The following is a 19,643-nucleotide window of genomic DNA, read 5'->3' as shown; positions in this document are numbered from 1 at the left end:
GGGATTTACTGTTTCCTCGCCGTAACCCACAGTTCTAATGGGGTGATCTGCCATCTTTCTTCATCTGCCTGGTACGTTTCTACAGTCAAATGCTTTACTTTCCCTGACTCTTTCTTCTGCCATTCCTTTGCTGAATACTTTCTGGGGGATGCACATTCCTATTTATAGGTATTATTTTAATGCATTTCACACTTCTTTTATATGGTGATTATAAAAAGGTGATGAGTTGATATGTAAAGTGCTTAGAAAACAACCTGATGTATGTAAGTATCCATACATTTTTAGCACTTTTTATTGTCATTATTCATCTCCCATGCCCTACATGGTGTTTTTGAAATCATTTGTGACTTAAACCTAAAATATCATTAGATATGGAGAAGACATGTATAATGTGTTAACCGTATAGGTAGTCTCTTGAAAGACACTGTCTACCACTAAACCATTTTCTTTAGCTTCATGACAATGGCACTTAACCAATGTTTGCAAAATATAAAATATAAAAATAAAACCCTTTCTTCATACTTTATGACATGTACTACCCCGAGACAAATATTTTAAGGAAAGGGCAGAATTCTTACTAAGACACAGGCAACTGGTGAATCTTTACTCATTTCCAGCACTGAGAATTGATGTGATTGAGGACATGGAAATGGCCACGACTCTGACCTGAGCTGGCCATTATACACCATACACATGCAAGTGTCACATTCACCGTATAATCAGATGCAATCAACTTTTGTGTACAGTAGCAGGAGTGGAATCAAGGCCGTGCTATATATACATAAACACTTATCACCTCACTACCCACTTCCCAGCCCCTTAAAATTATCTAGAATGGGAAAAAGTCTGAGTTTATTTAACAGAGAACAGGTGTTTTAATGAAATCTTTAGTCACCATGTTTTCATAAAGGATAGTTGCCACATTCAAACCCAAAGTAAAAAGACTACTGCACACACCCATTTCTGGATAGTGATACAAATACAAGGTGAAACCGTTTCCTCACATTTAAGAGTGCATCCTGAGATGTTGCTCTGAGGATCTTACGGTGACGCTTGGATGACTTTGCATTAGATTACATCTCTCAATAAGGCTCGCTTCCTTCTACATTAATAGACATTATCAAGAACTAAGAACACTGTAGGAGACAACAATAAGCAGTTTCATGGCCACTTACCTTGAGCTTATGTTCTTTCCTGTTCACAATCACAGCCGTGATTTGCTGGTCCATGAAAATCAGGATGGTGACTAACAAGGCCGGGATAGCAGCTGCAAGGCACACCCACCAGGGGTTTCCTCCAAATGGTGGGACAAACCAACCCCGGTTAGGACTTGTTGGCTTAAAACAAAGAAATAAACTTTTTCAGAACAGTGTTAATATATGCTACATGGTTTAAAATTTTTAATTTTTGGAGAGTTAACATTTTTTTAATTAAGAAAGTAGAAACAATTATAGTCTGAGGAAAAACTATTTAACAGAAGCCTTCTAAAAATGTTATTTTTTTTTTAGGTGATTGTTAAAGAAAAGAAGATGCAAAATATGGGCTATTGAAAAAACAGAGGGTGATGTTTTAAATACATGAAATTGAGATAAGGTATCAGATAGAAAACAGAAAAAATATTAACATTAAGGGACACAGAAATAAACCTCAAATCCAATATATTAAGAAGAGGTAGCAAAAAATAAAAAATTACAAAGACACCACGGATTTTGTTTGAATTTCAGTAGTTAACAATAGTGGTTTCTACTCTTGCCAAATAAATGGCTTCATAACACATAAAAATCTATTTTACATGTTATACCTGAACTAAGTACTCAGACCTCTTACTTCACATAGAAAAATTATCCAGAAGTCATTAAATGCCCAGAACTGTCAGAAAATCAGAAACATTCTCACTTTCCAACTGTCAGGAGATCATACATGTCTGTTACAGAGAGAGAATGTTCTTATGCTATTTCTTACCTTAAAAAAAGCAAATAGATGTAAATATAGTATTATTTATGAGTTTGGTCCTCTGTGGTTTGGTTTTGTTTGTTTGTTGGTTTTTGGTTGGTTGTTTGTTTTTAGGAGACAGGGTCTTATTCTATAGCTTAGGTTGGCCTCAAATTCCCTATGTAACCCAGACTGGCTTTGAATTTGTAGAAATCCTCCTGCATCAGTCTCCTGAGGGCTAGGTTAGTAGGCATAAGCCACAAACCCTGGATGCCTGTTCCCACTCAGTTTGCTCAAAACTCCATCTGGGAATCAAAAACATCCTCATATTACCTGTATCACACATTGTGAGCTTGTAAGGCAAAAACATTTAGTCTTGCTCATTAAAACATTTCCACCAGCACCCCACAGGATGGAGACTGCCTCCAAGCAAACATTTAGAAAAAAATAGTGATTTAAATGGATTAGTGATCGAATTAACTAGAATTTACCTTTGCTAATGAATATGACAATATACCAGAGATATTCTTTACTGTCACATATGTGCATGTGTGCATGCAAATCCTCTCTCAGCTTCAGGACACTGGAATCAGCTTAATAGTGTTTGACATTATTATATCAACAGTGGAGAGAACAGAGTAAGGGTTTTTCTAGAAAATAGATTAAAGTTTGTAATTTAAAAACTACATAAACATATAACTATGAATGGATGACATGTAAGTTTTATACATTACACCTATATATACAGAAAGTTACAGAATCCTTTTGTTCTCTTTGAACAATTAAGCTTTATATTATAAGTGTTCCTGGCAGGTAATTTAGTAGGAGGGAAGACTACTAAGTTAAAACTTGAATGCTTGAATTCTAACTTCACCGCCTGCCACCACTAGTTAAGAAGTAATGGGTCTTTTTCCTAGTTTTTGTGAATTAGTGGATTATAAAACCAATGATACTAGCTACGTGTGGACTTCTCAGACCTACTGTATGAATCAGGCTGATTAGGTCTACAAGAGTGTCTAAAATATTCTAGACAGATAAGGCAGACTTTATTAATACTATATGCTATTTGAAAATGAAAGTCAATAAAACCCAAATCCTAAATTTGATCCTAACCGTGGTGTTTAATTTTAGTGAAGAAATTAGACTATCTGTAAATGAGCCTTACAGGGGATTGCTTTGAGGGGAAAATGGGTAATTACACAAACCAGACTGAAGATTCAGAATAAACCACAATAAAGGAAAAGAAAGAAAGACAGTGTTTGAGCAACAAGCAAAAGAGACACTCGCTCACCTTGAACTCACTTGGCACAATTAGCTTCGGAGTGTCCACACCAACTAGGGCATCTATTACACAGAATATGAGAATTGACAGGATAATGGCAAAATCACTGATCAGTTTTCTTGCCTGAAAAAATAAAAAGAAAAGAAAACAAAGGACTATTTAGGACCATAATGAGCTGGTGCCTGTATTTGAAGTTTACTAAGAATTGATCAACAAATTACCCTCTGGCCGGACATAGGAGAGATCACTAAAACAGTATATATTCTTAGTCCTATAAAAGGTATTTAAATAAGAATAAAAGCTAAGTACACATTGCACATTGAAATAGAATTCAGTTTATCTGGAAAGTAGCATTGTAAGTAATAAATAAAACAGCAGTGTCTTAGTCACTGCCCTATCGCTGTTAAGAAATACAATGATCAGGGCAACTATTGTGAAAAGAAAGCATTTCACTGGGGGCTTACTTATTGTTTCAGAGGTTAGTCCATTATTATCACAGTGATACAAAGACAGACATGGTGATGGAGAAGGAACTGAGAGCTCTATATCCTGATTTCTAGGCAGAGAAAAGAGCCTGTGCCTAGCATGGGCTTTTGAAACCTCAAAGCCCACCCCCAGTGACATACTTTCTCCAATAATGTCACGCCTTTTCCAACAAGGCCACACCTCCAATAAGGCTACATCTCCTAATTCTTATAATCTTTTCAAACGGTTCCATTTCCTGGTGACTAAGCATTCAGAAATACGAACCTATGGGGACCATTCTTATTTGAAGAACCACAAATGGGAATCTCATTAAGTAGCCTGAGGATGATATAAATCTATCAGGAGAAGATTCTAAGTTCCAGGCTATTGATCAATGTCAGTATCAAGATCCATAGTACAGTCCAGAAATGGTTGATAGAAACTGAAGGCTGCACAAACGTTATCTAAGAAACCACCTTTTACTGCGCTAGTATGGGAACATTCCTTGATGTAGAAATATCTTCATTGCTAAAGTGTGATCAACATTATTTGGACATCCAAGATCCTAAGTGCTTTCTCTGCTCAGGACAAGGTCTGAGCATTAAATCCTGTGCTTTCTCATGAAGAGGTACAGAATAGCTATTCGAAGTCATTAAGGGGAGCACAGGAATTTTTGGTTATAATAAGGATTCTCTGTAGTTACTGGAGACACTACTCAGGGCTTAATAACTTAACTAGAGCAGATACCTGAGCTCATGGAATGGATGACAGTAGTGTGTCACTGGGTTGTTCATTAAGAGCTATTCAGTTACTAGTATTTTGTTTTGTGATAAGAACATCTTAGTGAGTAAAAGAGTTATAATCCATATCTTCATGAAGCCCCAAGCCATATTTCAGCCAAGAATGAGTTCACCTAGGTCAAATCAGGGTTGATTCCAACATCAGTCTCTCTCAAGGAGAATGGTTAGTTTTCTGCTGCTGCTGCTGCTGCTACGGAAGTTATGTGGTTTTAGATAAGTAGACTCCAGGAAGTTAAATTATCTTCATATGTTCAGTAGGATCTAAAGCAAGGAATGGACATTACATGTTGCTGCAGCATGCTCTAAGGACCTCAGGGATTCATTTTTTTTTTTTTTTTTTTATTTTACCAGGTGTCAGGAACTATAGTCCTAGCTAGAAGTAGGATCAAAAATGCATCTGACTAGGAATTCTTTACCTTCCAAAGGACCAGTCTCTGTTAGTTCTAGTTTGCTTGAGAAGTACATGCCACGGAAGAGGAGACTAGCTATCTGAAATGAGTTCACTTTAGTTACACACAGCGATGTCAAAATCAAACAGTTGACAGGAATCAAATAAAGGAAATATAGGACAACAGTTACGATCACAGTTGATATAGGCAGATGATATTAACTGGACTTTCATTATTCGCAATATGAATGCAAAGCCTTTATTAGCTTCCATCACTTCATCTGCAAAAGAGAGTGAGAATAATACCAGCAATTCCACATTGGTTTTCTTTATCAGAATTAAATATGATTAACCGTGAAAGCACTCAACATAATATCCGGATAAATTAGTGTTGTTATTTTGTGTTCCAGGAGGCCTCTTGACTGCAAAGACCACTCAAATAATTACTGCCAGGAAGTCTCTGAGATGGATCTTTAATTCTAAGAACCAAAACCACTAAAGTCCAGCAAGCCTATGGAACTGCTATACAGAGACTATTTTGATTGGAAATCCCTAGAACTGATGCTCCTAAGGATGCATCTAAGTTCTGGATGAAACTTATTTCTCAAGTTTTATGCAAGTAGTGCTGACAGTAACAGTTGGGGGTAGCCTGGCAGAGGTTGGCTCTAGGAATCAGTTTCAGTGCTATGTTAGGGCGTTATCACCGTCTCTATTCTAGGAGGCCACAAATCGCTCGACAGCCAGAATTTACTCAAGTCCAGTAGTTCTTACTAAAATTTATTATTCTCCCAATCCTCACCCACAAAAATCTAGCCAAACAACTCAAATATCCTATAACTCATTCAAAGAGTGGGAACAGTTCTTTTAAAACACAGTTTACTCCTTTTCCTATAACAAAGAAGGATGCTAATGCAGTTCCGTGGTCTACGTTCCCCAGATCTATCTGTCCAGATGTGGAATCCCTCTCTGCACTGTAGTCACGACTGGCACCTGGCAGCGAAGAGATCGTATCTTGAGTCTATTGTAAGTTGACTACCCGGCCAGTCCAGAACTGGGTGTCAGCACTGAGTTCACTTGTGGAGCATCTAACTTGGCCCTTGTTATGTTTTAGATTAGAAATGTTTTCTTCAGGCTTATGTGCTTTCCACGTGTTTTCCAGATGATAATATTGACTGGGAATATCTGAGGTCTGTCTGATAGGGAGTGAAACTCTGAAGTGGCTCACTGGAGTGATAGCTTTGTCCTGATTCTGGTTAGTTGTCATTTGGAGAGGCATAACCTCATGGTCCTGCAGCAGGAGACATCCATGGCCCAGCAGCCAGGCCTTCCCAGTTGTGAGTGACTGTGCCTGAACCATGACAAAACAAACCCATCCTCCATTAAGCTCCAGTAAAAATGACCGCTATGAGCCATGCAGGCCTGTATGCTCTGGGAGCAAGATCAAGACACAAGATGGAAACTACCTTAAGAAAAACATACCCTCTAAAATGCTTAGAAACCATTCAGTGTCTTACTATATGAAAGATACAGTTTGTCATAACAAATTACATCTATATTTTAAATATGAAATATATAACATTTTCTAAAACTTGTTGAACTATGAAACTATGACTACTTTGTGATAGAAATCATACCTTATTTTATTTTTTCCTCTCTCCCTCTTTTCCTCTCTTCCTCCCTCCTTCTTTCATTTTCTTCTGAGACAGAGTCTCTCCACATAGCCCTGGCTCTCCTGAAACTCACTATATAGACCAGGGTGGCTTCAAACTCATTGAGATCCACCTGTCTCTGCTGACTCCCAAGTGCTGGAATTAAAGTCGTGCACCACCACATCTAGCTAAATAACTCAATTTAAAATATGCCTCTACCCTTAAAAAAACTTCCAAATCCAATTGCAAATCCAAATCAGCATTGTCTTCCACTTTTCTACTGGGTGTTATGTCAATGATGTTGCCATTTTTCAAATAATTTTAAGATACCTTTTATGATTTTGTTATTAAATGGATGGATATTTGCTGGATTACACGTATTAACCATCACACATTTGTCTGAAATATCCATGATTCTTTCTTATTTAAATTTATTTAATTTAATGTTTCCCACTTCAAAAAGTGATGTGGTCCTTGTATAATATTTAGAAAAAAGAATTGTAAAAGTATTTCTTAATTCCTCTTCATAGAAATAAACCTAATATCAGAAACATATGCGAACATATACTTCTGTTGTATATAAGGTTATTCACAGGTATATGGACATATAACCTTTGATATTTTGATGGTTTTGTTTGTTTCTTTTGTTGTTTTGTTTTTTTTTTTTTAAATTAAGATCTCCCTTTGAGATTCCAGGTTGGCCTCAAAGATAAAATCTTCCCGAATCAGTCTTGCAAATGCTAGAGTTAGATCCATGAGCTTCTACTCGTGGTTCACATTCTGTTTTGTGTGTCTCTTTCAGTTTCTCCTATTTCCTCTGATGTTTTCTGTAACAGCAACCTTGATAATGTCAAAGTTTTATGCTGAACGGATATATAAAGATCATTTTTCCTAATATCCTCATATTTAGATTGCTCCCAACTTTTCTAGACAATGAAAAAAATATCATAAGAAATATTTGCAAACACTTGGGGCTATTTATTTGGAATAAATTACCATGAGCAGAGTTGTCCTGTCAATGTGTATATAAAAATTTAGGGCTCTAGGAACATAATGCCAAATTACCATCCAGAATGTAATATCGATTTGCCAATTTCACTCTACCTACCATACAAATGATTCTGGCTAATGTAGAAGGCTACATCCATACGCAAAGGGAAAACAATTTGCTGTCATTGACAATATTCAAAAGAATATAAACTAGCCAAATCTCCTAAAACTGTCCTTTCACGTGACTTAGCAAACTACTGCATTTCTTTCCCTTCCTATTCTTATAATTCATATAGTTTATATATAAATGCATTACCCTTTAAAAATGACATTAATATTTATTTATTCTCTGAAGTATCTCATTCAATGGTATAAAGCCAACACTACATGGACAGAAAGCAAAAACAGAATTCTAAGTGATTGGGAGCCTTCTTCCAAGAGCAGAGTGCTTGCACGGGAAACAGCCCAGACAACCAAGGTCATATTTCACAGTTGTCCTGTTTTGATCTAGGAATGCTAGGAGACTTTTTGGAAACTGAGTCTAGTAGACTTGCCAGGCTACTCCACTGGTTACAGCCACACATGTCTGCTTGATTCTTCTGGACTCTTCCTATCTCTTCATGTTCTTGTTTCTGTTTAGGCTTTTTGCAATAACGATTTTCTGCAGTCCATACTTAAAAATTGATCTCTTTATGACTGATCATGCCTCTAAATCCCAGGATCATCTATCTATTTGATACTTCTACTTGGAAGTACTTCTTAGAGGTGTCTTAAAATTATGTCAGAAAATTAAGTAATCTCCTCTGGCTCATCTTCCCAGCCCAGCCTGCCTGACCACTGCTGCCCAGATTCCTTCTTTGACCAGTGTTTTCCATTTTATTTGATGGCAGCTTAATTTGCCCTATTGTTAAGGATAAAAGAAATAGCCTGCCAACCCACTAATATCCTGCATTTATGCAAGTTAACAATTATCTTGAAAATATGCATAGGATCATACTCCTTTACCTCACATGGCTTGCTATTTTAGCATCTTTCACAGTTCTGCTGTTTCACATCTGTCTGTCTTAGGTACCTCTGTCTTGGATTGCCATGAATTTAGAGCAAGTCTGCGTAAATAGCAAGTTCCAGGCCAACTTGGGCTATAATGTGAGCCAAAGCATTAAAGTGTGAGGAGGTCTCAGCAGCCATTACTGCCTTAAAGTTGAATGAAGGAGCCCAAGCACTGATGAATGCAAGCGATGCTTAGATAAAGGTAGAAAATACGTCATCTTCTAGAGTCTCCAGAGGGACAGAGTCCTTCTCACACCGTGACTTTTAGTCCTCAACTGAGACCCATGTCACACTTCTTACCTGCATTATTGTAATTTGAAACTCCAGAGCTGCCTCTTAGAGACAACGTTTTACTTTTCTAAGCTACTACATTTATGTTAATTTGATAAAATAAAGTAATAAGTACTGTGAATGCGGACCCACACCTATATGCATTATATATGTGTATGTATACACACATACATGTAATATATAGTCTAGTAGGTTTCATAGTAGAATTTCTAGGCCAGGGACATTTTGTTAAATGTGTCACTATTACAACATGGGCACAAAAGTTGCTGAAAAAAACAAATTCTAACAAACTATAAAAATTATGGTTCTTAAAATTTATAGAGGATAAAAAATAACCCTATTAATGATGCTAAACCTCACTTCAAAGCTCAGGAAGAGCTACGGCGTTCTCTGCTGCAGCATATCAGCTAAAGCATATTAACTTGTATTTACCCTCCTTCCTCTCGAGTCATATAATATATATTTATTATATATTATATATTACTCCTGGGGTATTTATGGTTAGGTAATGCATGTCTAAGATGCAGGATACAGCTTTAACGTTCATGTCAAGGACATTGTCTTTACCCCAGATCACATCTCTATTTAATACTAAATCTCCTAATATGGAAAGGTAGGTGGGGTGCTACATTAGCGGGGTACTCAGGACTTACTAAAATTAACTGGGAAAACTGACTCAAGAATCAGAATACATCTAAAGATGTGAAGTCAACCAGATAACACTGAGTCTAGGGCCTGTGCACAGGCATCGTGGGGTCTGATTTGAAGACTGTAAGAGTTTCTTGCTCTGGGCCCTTCTCACATTTCCAAACACATTTAGAAAAAAAAAAAAGAAAAGCATAATTTCTTCATTGTTTTCTCTTTCAAAACAACATTTACATAAATCAACCCATTAATAAAAATAATAATAAACCTAGAAATTCATATTTTGCAATTCTCTATTAATGACTATCCATGACAGTTAACAGTAGAGGGATAAATGCTTTCATGAGAAAACTATGACTTGTTTTTAATGGGATCTTATGCCCAAGCCTATGAATCCAGGACCTCAGGCTTAGTTTGAATGAACACTTAACAACCATCCATCCAAATCCAGTACTAAGTATCTTCAGGCTAACCTTCAACATCAAATATATATATATTATCCCAATCTGAGAAAAAATAAGTGAAGATAACTTATAAAAAGCAAATCTGATATTTTTAAAAATTGCTTTTCATTGTATATGCTATGTGTGGTATTGTAACTTACAAAAGAGAAACATGTCTAAAATAAGACTTTAATGATCTTTGTGTACTATGACTAGTTTTTTTACATTTTTTGCTATTTTTATTAGTAAAAAGAAATTGAAAAAAATTTCTATCCTCTGCAAAATAAATTCTAAAATATCTCAATTACTCTAGCATGCTGCCATCATATTAAATATTTAAACTACCAAAGTAAAGAAGAAATTAAGTGGATGAGAAAGACAATTCTAATAATCATACGCTGTTCTTTTATTTTTGAGCAAAAACAACCTTATAAATCTATTATAAATGCACTTTTTATGAAGGATGATACCATATTAATTATTGAGGGAGTCATAATCATGGAGACACCAACAGCGAGAGCTAGTTAATTTACAGGGAAAAAATAAATTTGGTTCCTAGGAAGCCCCAGAGGACATTCAGTTTTCACTTTGCAAGGACCGCAGCTGCTCTTAAATTAACTGGGGCTGGGGTGGGTGCTGTGAGCCTGCGGAGAGCTTCTCAATGGATGGAGCTGCTAGGGAGAGACACGTACAGCAGCAGCAGGCACCCTGTGGGCTCTCAGTAAATATTAATCTATGATGTCAAGTCCTCTAATGAGACTGGTGCCTGAAAGTTCTAAACAATAGTGTTTAAAAAAAACAAGCATTTATTCTAAAAGAAAAAAGCCCACTAGACAAATATCTGCCCTTTGCAATCTCAGGCACAGAATGGCATGGTCATCCTGAAATTTAATCTCCCTAGTAGTCAATACTGTAAAGCTTGTTTTTTGTTTGTTTGTTTGTTTTTGTTTTTTGTTTATTTTTAAAGCATTAACATTGCTTATAGTGGTGATCTTAATTCACTGTATTTGGATTCAATGATGCACACTATATTCCAAATCCAATAAAAGAAAACCTGGTTTGGACTGTATGGTTTCAATTCTATAAACTTCAAGTCAGGATGATTTGGGGGAAACAGGAAGTAGGCTCGATAATTTTCAGGGTTGGGCTAACACCTGCTGGTAGAACCTTCCTCGGCAGGCCCAGTGAAGTGGTCCGGCGAGGAGACAGAGATGACAGTGACCACCAGCAGAGCACTGCTCCCATCCTGCCTCAAAACTGGGAAGCAGAACAAGGAACCAAACCAGCACAGAACAAATAATCCCAGAAACAAATAATCAGACTACATGGGGAAAAATTATGGTCCAATCTCTGTCCTTGAGAGGGAAAACAGCAAAATTGTAGGCTGATATATAGAAAGGTAACCAGAGGGGTCAAGACTTAAGGGATGTATCACAAGAAAAATGTTGAGTTTTTTTTTTTTTTCAGCTTCCCTGAAAAGCTGTGGTGAGAATGTCTTACAACATTCCAAGTGTGTGGTACAGAGGGAAACCTCAACTTGCTTGCGTAACTCCTGGGAGCAAATGCTGTGGACAGGGGGTGTCTATTCATTCTTTCTACCTGTCCTGAGCTCTGGGGTCGGTAAGCCTGGCTATGGGATGCTGGGTTCTTGTTCCAGAGACTCTCAAGCATCATGAAGACCATAGCTTTTCAGATACTTAGTGGCAAGATTAGACTCACTCGGTAGCACTCAAACTGAACATTAAAATCTAATAAGATCCCACTGCCCAACAACACTTTCCTAAGGTCTTCTTAGATATAACTCAAGCCACTATTCAGGTCCGATAAAGAAAATTAATTTCAGAATGTATATTAAAATGCAAGAATTTAGCTTCGTGTGACTAATTAGTAATTTGACAACCTAGAAACAAGAAAGTCTTGTTTTCCCACACAGATCTGAGGGCTGTTGACTCTCCTATGATGGATGAGTTAGGTGAACATGCTTTAAACCAGGATGATCACATGGCCAGAGGGAATGGTTTCTATCTATAGCCTGCTTCTGCACCATGATGAGAAGCCTCTCCCAACACTGTGACCAACTCTGAACTTAATTTTAACTGGGACTCAATTCAAGTTAACTGCATTTTTTTTGTCATCTATCTCTGAGAACTGACATATTTGTAGTACATGTAAAAATAACAAACTGGATTGTATTTATAACTAAATATCTCTTTGTCACTCTTTGTGAAACAAATATGAAAAAAAAAGTTAGACAAAAGCAAACTTGACTTTCAAAATGACTTTCCTAGGTATAAAATATCAAAAACAACTGAGAAAAAAATTGATAGGTTCAGTGACAGAAAAATCATATTTTAATTAACTTCAGTGGTGGGATATGGCCTGATATTTTCAACTATACAAACGTCAGTCAGTTTTGCCAACAGAATGCAACACAGAATATACACCTACTATTTCTTATTCACTTTGAATATGTTAGTTGTTTTAGTTTGACATTTTTTACCTTTCAACAAGAAAATTCTAAGAAAAAAGAAAACAGAAGTGGAATGTCACCTGCCTTTTAGAGAGAAGTGTTTACAAAATATATACCTCTTAACTCAAAGCACAACCCAGCAGGCCAGTGATAGCCTAGCTGTCAGACAAGAATCATGGTTTGAGAAACTTAACTACCTGTGGAGCCTTAGACTTTCCTATGGTTTATGAGCATAAAAACAAATGTATAACATAGTTAAAATGCCCATTATGTTTTCATTTAAATTCTGGAACACTACACCTTGTTTTTAATTCCTAATGCCAGTTCCTCGAGATCTACTATCAGCATAGGCCGTGAAATGACTTTAAAATGGTATCTCTCCGGAGATCTTTACTATGCATGGAAATAATAACCAAACACAAGTCAGCCGTATCTGAGGGGACAAAAATACAACTTATTTAACAATAAGTTTAATATATTAAGTGCCTACTATGTGTCAGGTTCTTGAATTACTCATCTTGGTGTTCTTCTATTAGTCTAATCTGAAGCACTGAATAAAATAACCCTTATTTTGTTCCATATGGGATGAATATCCTAACCAATAAGATGCACAATAGTAGAATCAAGGAATAGATTGCATCATCTAAACATAATGCAGAAAGTAATGTAGCTATTGATATTAGCTGGAATGAGGATTATTATTTATATAACTGGGATGTATATGTGTAATAGTAGCTATGAGTACTTCAGATTTAGATTTGATACTCCTTTCTATGAAAGATCCTTGGAAAAAGGCAGCCTTGTGCCTACTGCACATATGAGCCAGCCACAAGGACTGTGGCCATAGCAAAGGAACCATGGTTTTGCCTATCTCATATTGTTCTATGGTTTTCTAACTTCTCTTGTGATCCGATCATGCTGTATCTTTAAACTCCACTTTTCTTTTGTTCCAAGTAGGCAGCAATAGCATCATTGTTCCATGCTGGCAATCATTTACTGGTGTGGGAGTCCTAAAGAACATTCATGTGAATGCCTCAAGCCATCTGCCACAGACAATCACACATTATGCTGTGATGTTCCTCCTAGAAGTTTGACGCTAAAAGATTCTGACTTTGAGGCTGATCTAATAGACCAGTCATGGTACAGGAGAGAGGACTGATGTGCCCCTCTGAAGAGAATGAAGAACACCAGGCACCAGTGGAATTCTGGCATTCTAGCCGTGTTCCATCAAGTGTTGGGGCTCTAACAGAGATGACATAGCAATTATGTAATCAGACTAGAAAAGTTAATCTGTTTCATTCAAAGTGCTTATACTGATGGATTGCTATTGGGTCCACGAGATCCTGAAGAGGAGTGAGTCACTGTCCCTAGTCTAGTCAAAGGCAATGGAGACCACACTGAGAGAAATCCAAGTGTTGGTGTAAAGGGAGAGGGTAGAACAACCTATAATGAGTTCAATATAAAAAAGGAAAGCTTGGGACATAGCATGGAATGGGCATCTTAGTTTGACATACTGGTCTATTATCCATCCATCCCTGTGTGCCAATGGGTTCCTTTGATTTCTGGATTCCATCTGGGTCCAGCCAGAAATGGTGCAGGAAGATAGAAAAAGAGAGAGGGGGAATAGAAATGGATGGAGGGAAGAGAGGCGGAGGAAGGGGTAGGGAGGGTAGAGAGGGGCCACTAGACATAGACAGATCGATCAGGGTATTGATTGCGCTAGCTGGCTCCTCACAAGACAGCCTGACAGACTGACTCCTCAAGGCTATATTTACATCATCTCTCAGAACCTTTCTCTGTTCTTTTCCTTCATTCTAGGTTCCCTTCATCACCCCTTTCCGCATCCTCTGGGCCCAGCACAGTAGCAAATCCCTTGTTACTAGCACCATGATACCACAGTGTCTACGTCTTCTCCACACTCTGCTTTGTAAATAACACCTTCCATCAAACCATCCCAAATGATCATTTCAAATGATCATAATTTGAGTTTATTATTTGCTCCACACTGGGACCTTGACCCCAAGTATCGTTGTAAGATTTTGACCATGGTGGCCAGAATGATAGGTTATCTTGTTTTGTTTAACCAGGTGACATAACACATACAGGGGAAAAAAATGAGATCAACTGTGGAAAGAAAGCAAACCATGTTCTGAATTATCTGTATGCTACCTGTGGGTCAGAGACTCAGCCACTGTAAAAGGTCTGGCCTGAACAGCAAGATAATCATTAACGTTGGGAAATTTTAAGGTTTGATTGTCACTCTGAGGATATGTAGGATACGGAGAATGTATCCACTTAGAAGATGGGTCCTCAAAGCCTCATTTAAGAATACAGAAGCATTTATACTTAAAACCACATTAATTATTGTCTAGCTGAGCTGTCCCTGTAGGTGAGGTTACTAAGCCTGCAGTTGGGCATCAGAGAGCACACTGTTAGTTCATGGTAGTGCTGGTGTGAGAATCTACCTGGATTCCTATCTCCATACTCTTCTCACAAAATACAGCATTTACTGCTGCCTGAGTGATTTCCACAAACGAGCAAATACCGAGCACCTAGTGTAAGGTTGATATAAACGACAAAATAAAAATTTTAGTAACTTTCAAGCAGTTTGTGGAATTAACTGACAAGTCATACAAACATATATGAGTGAAATCATTATCTCCTGTTAAGCACATAAGTTTTAAGTGTTAATGTGCAAGCCCAGCAATCTATACACTTGTGTGTTTCAGCGCACAGAGGCCGCCCACCTATATGACAGGCTGAATTAAGCACATTTTAACAAGTAAGGGATAAACAGTGTTATTATTCGCTTACAGATGTGCGTATATTATGTTTGTAGTACTATTTACATTTACTTATAAGATGCATGTAAGCAAAGACAACAGAACAGTTAAGAATCATCTCAATAGAAAGCATAACTAGGATATTATTACTTTTTTATTTTCTCAGTTTTCTGACTTTCTCAGCAGCATTTGTCAATAGCAAAAATTTACCTTATTACAAATTAGGCTTATGTGGTAGATTTTTTTTCAAAGTCTGAATTTTGGGGCTACTGTTACAAGATAAAAGTTATGTTCACATGTGCAGTTAAGATGATCACTATTAGGCTCGAGGTAAGTTAGAAAGATGGTAATGCTCTTCCTCCCACAGAAACACCAGATGGAACAACTCTCTACCCTAGAGGTAGCTTTTCCAGGCCTAAGCTTTTCCAGATGAGTGATGACGTAGCACATCTGTCTAGACTACAGGTAAGTTGAGACACAGGTAAGTAAGAAAGAAAACCATATGCTATATTCATTAACTTCTCCTACCCCAGGCAATGCAACTTAGAGGCAGAAATAGTGGTTGCAGAGGAGGACAGGGAATAAGCCTCCAGTACTGGTGAGGACCAGATGAGCTCCCACCACCTCAGCCGCTAGTCGAGTACAAAGGACTGTGCAGAGCTAGTCTGGTCCAGCAGCCCAAGGTTCTGTAACTTCCCAGCAACTCGGTCTCTTACCCATTCCACACTAGACTAGTCTCAGAGTCTCAGGTACAACTCCACCCCACAATATCAGTTCAGGAACAATGGACCTAGCTCCTATGACTTCTAGGCCTACTCAGTTTCAGGCCAGGCTCTGTCCCTGACTGCAGGCTACTCTAAGTCCCAGTTTATACCAGGACTAAAGGGCATCCAAGTAGGAAGGAAGTTAAGATACAGACAATGTGGTCTTATTGACAGAAAACCATAGATATTCCACCAAAATAAAACAAAAAACCCCCCAAAACTGATTAAACTCTGTAAAATTAAGAATATAAAATCAATATAAAAAACCTGTTTTTTTTCTATACATTACCACAAACTCTCCAAAAACAAAATCAAGTTCACAAGACTCCATCTCTAGATGAGGATCTACAGGTAGACAGACAATGGCTGTTGAAGGGGGCTCAGTTTTCTTCAGGGGTGAGCTATCAGGTCGTCCAATAATAAATGGGCAGTCTGAAACACCTGTATATAGGCAAGACTCTGTAGGATGTGTGAGTGTATGTATGTGTGTAAAACACAACTGTAAGTATGGAAGAGGCCATGAATTCAAGAGGGGATTGTTATGGGGAACACAGGAGGAGCTGTAAAAGAAGAGGAAGGTGAGAGAATGGTTTAAATACAATGTATCCATGGATAAAAAATTAAAATCATAAAGGGAAGATAATTCTATTTATATTAGCTACAAAATAACAAAATACTGAGTAATAAAGTAAGTAAGATATAATATACATATTTATATTTAAGTCTATAAACAATAAAAAGTTAATGAAGGACATTGATAAAAACAAATAAATGAAAAGATATCCCATGTTCATGGACTAGAAAAATAAATAATTTTAAAGTTTCCATACGACCCAAAGAAATCTAATGCAATGCCTATAAAAATTCTAATGACATTTTCAGCTAAATTGAAAAAAATTCTAAAACTTATATTACACAGCATTTATATGAAATTTATATAACAGCATACCAAATAGTTAAATAATCTTGAGTAAAGAATACATCTGTAGTCATCACAATACCTGGCTTCTACATATGCTACAAAGACAAGGGAGCAAAGGAACACAGAGAATATGGGCTTAGCATACAGAGTTCCATTTCACTGAAGGAGTAAGTTCCTGAAGTACACTGGACAGCATGCTGACTATCTTCAAAATTGCCAAGAGTAGACTTTATTTTCATTGCAGAAATGATTTGACCATGTGAAATGTTAATTAGCTTAATGTAATCATTCACCAGTGTAAACCATAAACTAAAATATCACATTGTGTTCCATAAAATGTATATAATTATTTGTCAATTGAAATAAAAAATAGAAAAGATGGTTGGTCTTTTCACCCAGTTTTACAAACTACAACAACTAAGAGCTTTACAGATTTTCCACAGTTCCGCCAGCTGTGCTCAAAGCCCATTAAACTTCTATAAGAAGTAACGATCTTTAAAATATGTCATAATGCAATAAAAACAAACAAACCCTAAGATCCCATGAACTGGTAATTACAAAGGAAAAAACACAATCCAGAAGAAACTGTCCTTAAACTTTGTATCCAGGAATCTGTTCTATTTAAACTCATCCACTAAAGAAGTACTGGGGTTAAGCTTATCTCTGGAGATGTGTCCTGGGACCACAGTGTCAGATGCACTCGGGAACAGCTCCTAATCGTCAGGAGTGAAGAGGAAGGAAGCCTTCAACAGCAGCAGATGGGAAAAAAGGGAGCTCCCTGTGAGCCAGGTTCCAGGCAATGCCCTGTGTGTGTGTGTGTGTGTGTGTGTGTGTGTGTGTGTGTGTGTGAGAGAGATGTGTGTGTATGTGTGTACATCTGTTATCACATTGTGTGCTTAAACACTGACTCTGAGCCTGCCAAACACCAATATATAAAGTCTGCTTTAATCAGATTAAGTAAACCCCTTCCTTATTTCTCTTTATGGAAAATGCTCATTCCTTGAGCTATCTACTTTTAGACATCTTTCTAAAGTGTTATCAAAACTTTCCATTATCCCCTATAAAAAGAAAGCCCACATTTTCCTATGTTAAAGTGGATATATGCATTTTCATTTTCTTGGGATTAAAAGGAGGGTCCCTGTCTACCAACATTCTCCTCTAAAAAACACAGTGAAGCAGCTGCCTTAGGTCAAACAGGTCACTGATATAAATCATGTTTAATGCAGATTACCTGGGACCATTGGCCCTTTAAACAGTATGAAAGCAAAAGAGTTTCTCAGTTTCTTTCCCAGCTTTAAAAAGTGACATTTAGTAGCTAAGTGTTCGTCTTCGTCTCTCAAAGAGCTGTGGCTTTGAATGTAACTTCACTGGAGCACACTAGCATGGCAGAGGAAATCCAGGTAACCCAGTTACGCTGCAGGTGCTACAACTTTCAGTATTATGGATAGAAAAGTTTGGCTCAGATGGCAGCCTCATCTTCCACCAATCCTAGTGCACAACATAGTTTTAGTCTACGGCCATAGACTGCATTCGAGTGTTGAAATACATGTATGGTCAATGATTGAGAAATTCTGCACCATCAAAATTCCTGGTAGATATCAGACATTTTTGTTTACGTACTTACACATCATGGGCCAAAAGGGTTCTTTTCTTCAGTCATGTACTTTTATACAGAGAACATCACATTTCTCCCTTCAAGTACTATAGCCAGAAGTGAGGCTCGAATTACAAAAGCAAATATTTGGAAGGTTTCTTGAGGCAGGACTATGATTATATTAAATGTGTGTGCACACGAGCAAAGACCAGAAAGTATTCTTTAAATGTGCAAAGTACCAGTGGACACGTTGAACTGCAGGTGCCTTTTTTTTTTTTTTTTTTTTTCATTTTGTAAAATTGCATTTAGTGTTGATACAGGGCAGATCAAATGAAAGTTACTTATATTCCAGCTACTTACTGTGGTTGGAAAATAGCGGCTGGTTTTGAATTTTTTCATAGCCATAGAAGAGGTGTAGGTTCCCAGGAAGAGGATGAAGGACATGAGCGTGATATCAGGCACGAAGTCACAGTTGTTTCCCACGAGCTTTCCTCCATATTTCACACACTCTTTCTTTGACAAATAGGCCCAGTCAAAGGTAGCATTATGGTACTGAAAAAAAAAAAAAAAAAAACAGGGAGGGTTTTTTGTTTTGTTGTTTTTAGAGACTAGTGACGTCCTCTAAAGCAGCTTTTTATACTTAATAGGCTCCAGATGGACTGCACCAGAACCGCCTATGAAACAATCCGAGATAACGGCTGCAGGATGTAACCTGATGAGACAGGGGATAAAGAAGCCAGCGATTATGAAGAACTCAATGAGAGGGAGGCGGTGTGTTACACAGTTTGCTCCTCCACGTTAACAATCATGCACTGTTCGACAGAAACAGACCACAAAGTCCTACTTTCCTGCCGGCCTTCCTGTGGGTCAACTGAGATATATTAATATCCTGTATTTTAAAATGGGAGACTTCAGAAACACCTCTATTGTTCAGAAAGTACTTACTTGTGTGTGCTTGGGTCCATGCTCACCTACCTTATGGCACTATCAATGCTTGGAAAGTTACTGGAAGGCAAGTACTAACCCAGTACTTCACAAATAGGTTATGTCTTATCTTAATAAGTACACTCTAGTGACTGAAGAAATGATACTATCCAAGTGTGTATAGTTCCAGACTTCTCAGTGGCAAACCTAATACACCATAGCTTTTTGTCTGTTGACTATAGGTCAACAGT

The 19,643-nt window shown here is 37.5% G+C and overlaps 1 protein-coding gene across 1 annotated transcript in view; it reads right to left on the bottom strand.

Moving 5' to 3' along the window:
• The window catches only part of Slc4a4 (solute carrier family 4 member 4), a 385,548-nt gene that overhangs the window by 34,429 nt on the left and 331,476 nt on the right, over positions 1-19,643 (bottom strand). Inside the window, 3 exon segments of the mRNA XM_076938759.1 lie at positions 1,176-1,337; positions 3,224-3,337; positions 18,829-19,020. Of these exon segments, the coding sequence (XP_076794874.1) occupies positions 1,176-1,337; positions 3,224-3,337; positions 18,829-19,020 (468 nt within the window).

Source organism: Arvicanthis niloticus, chromosome 7 (genome assembly GCF_011762505.2).
Source record: "Arvicanthis niloticus isolate mArvNil1 chromosome 7, mArvNil1.pat.X, whole genome shotgun sequence".
Lineage (NCBI taxonomy): Eukaryota > Metazoa > Chordata > Mammalia > Rodentia > Muridae > Arvicanthis > Arvicanthis niloticus.
The sequence above is the reverse complement of the archived record's forward strand: the minus strand, read 5'-3'. Positions and strand labels throughout refer to the sequence as shown.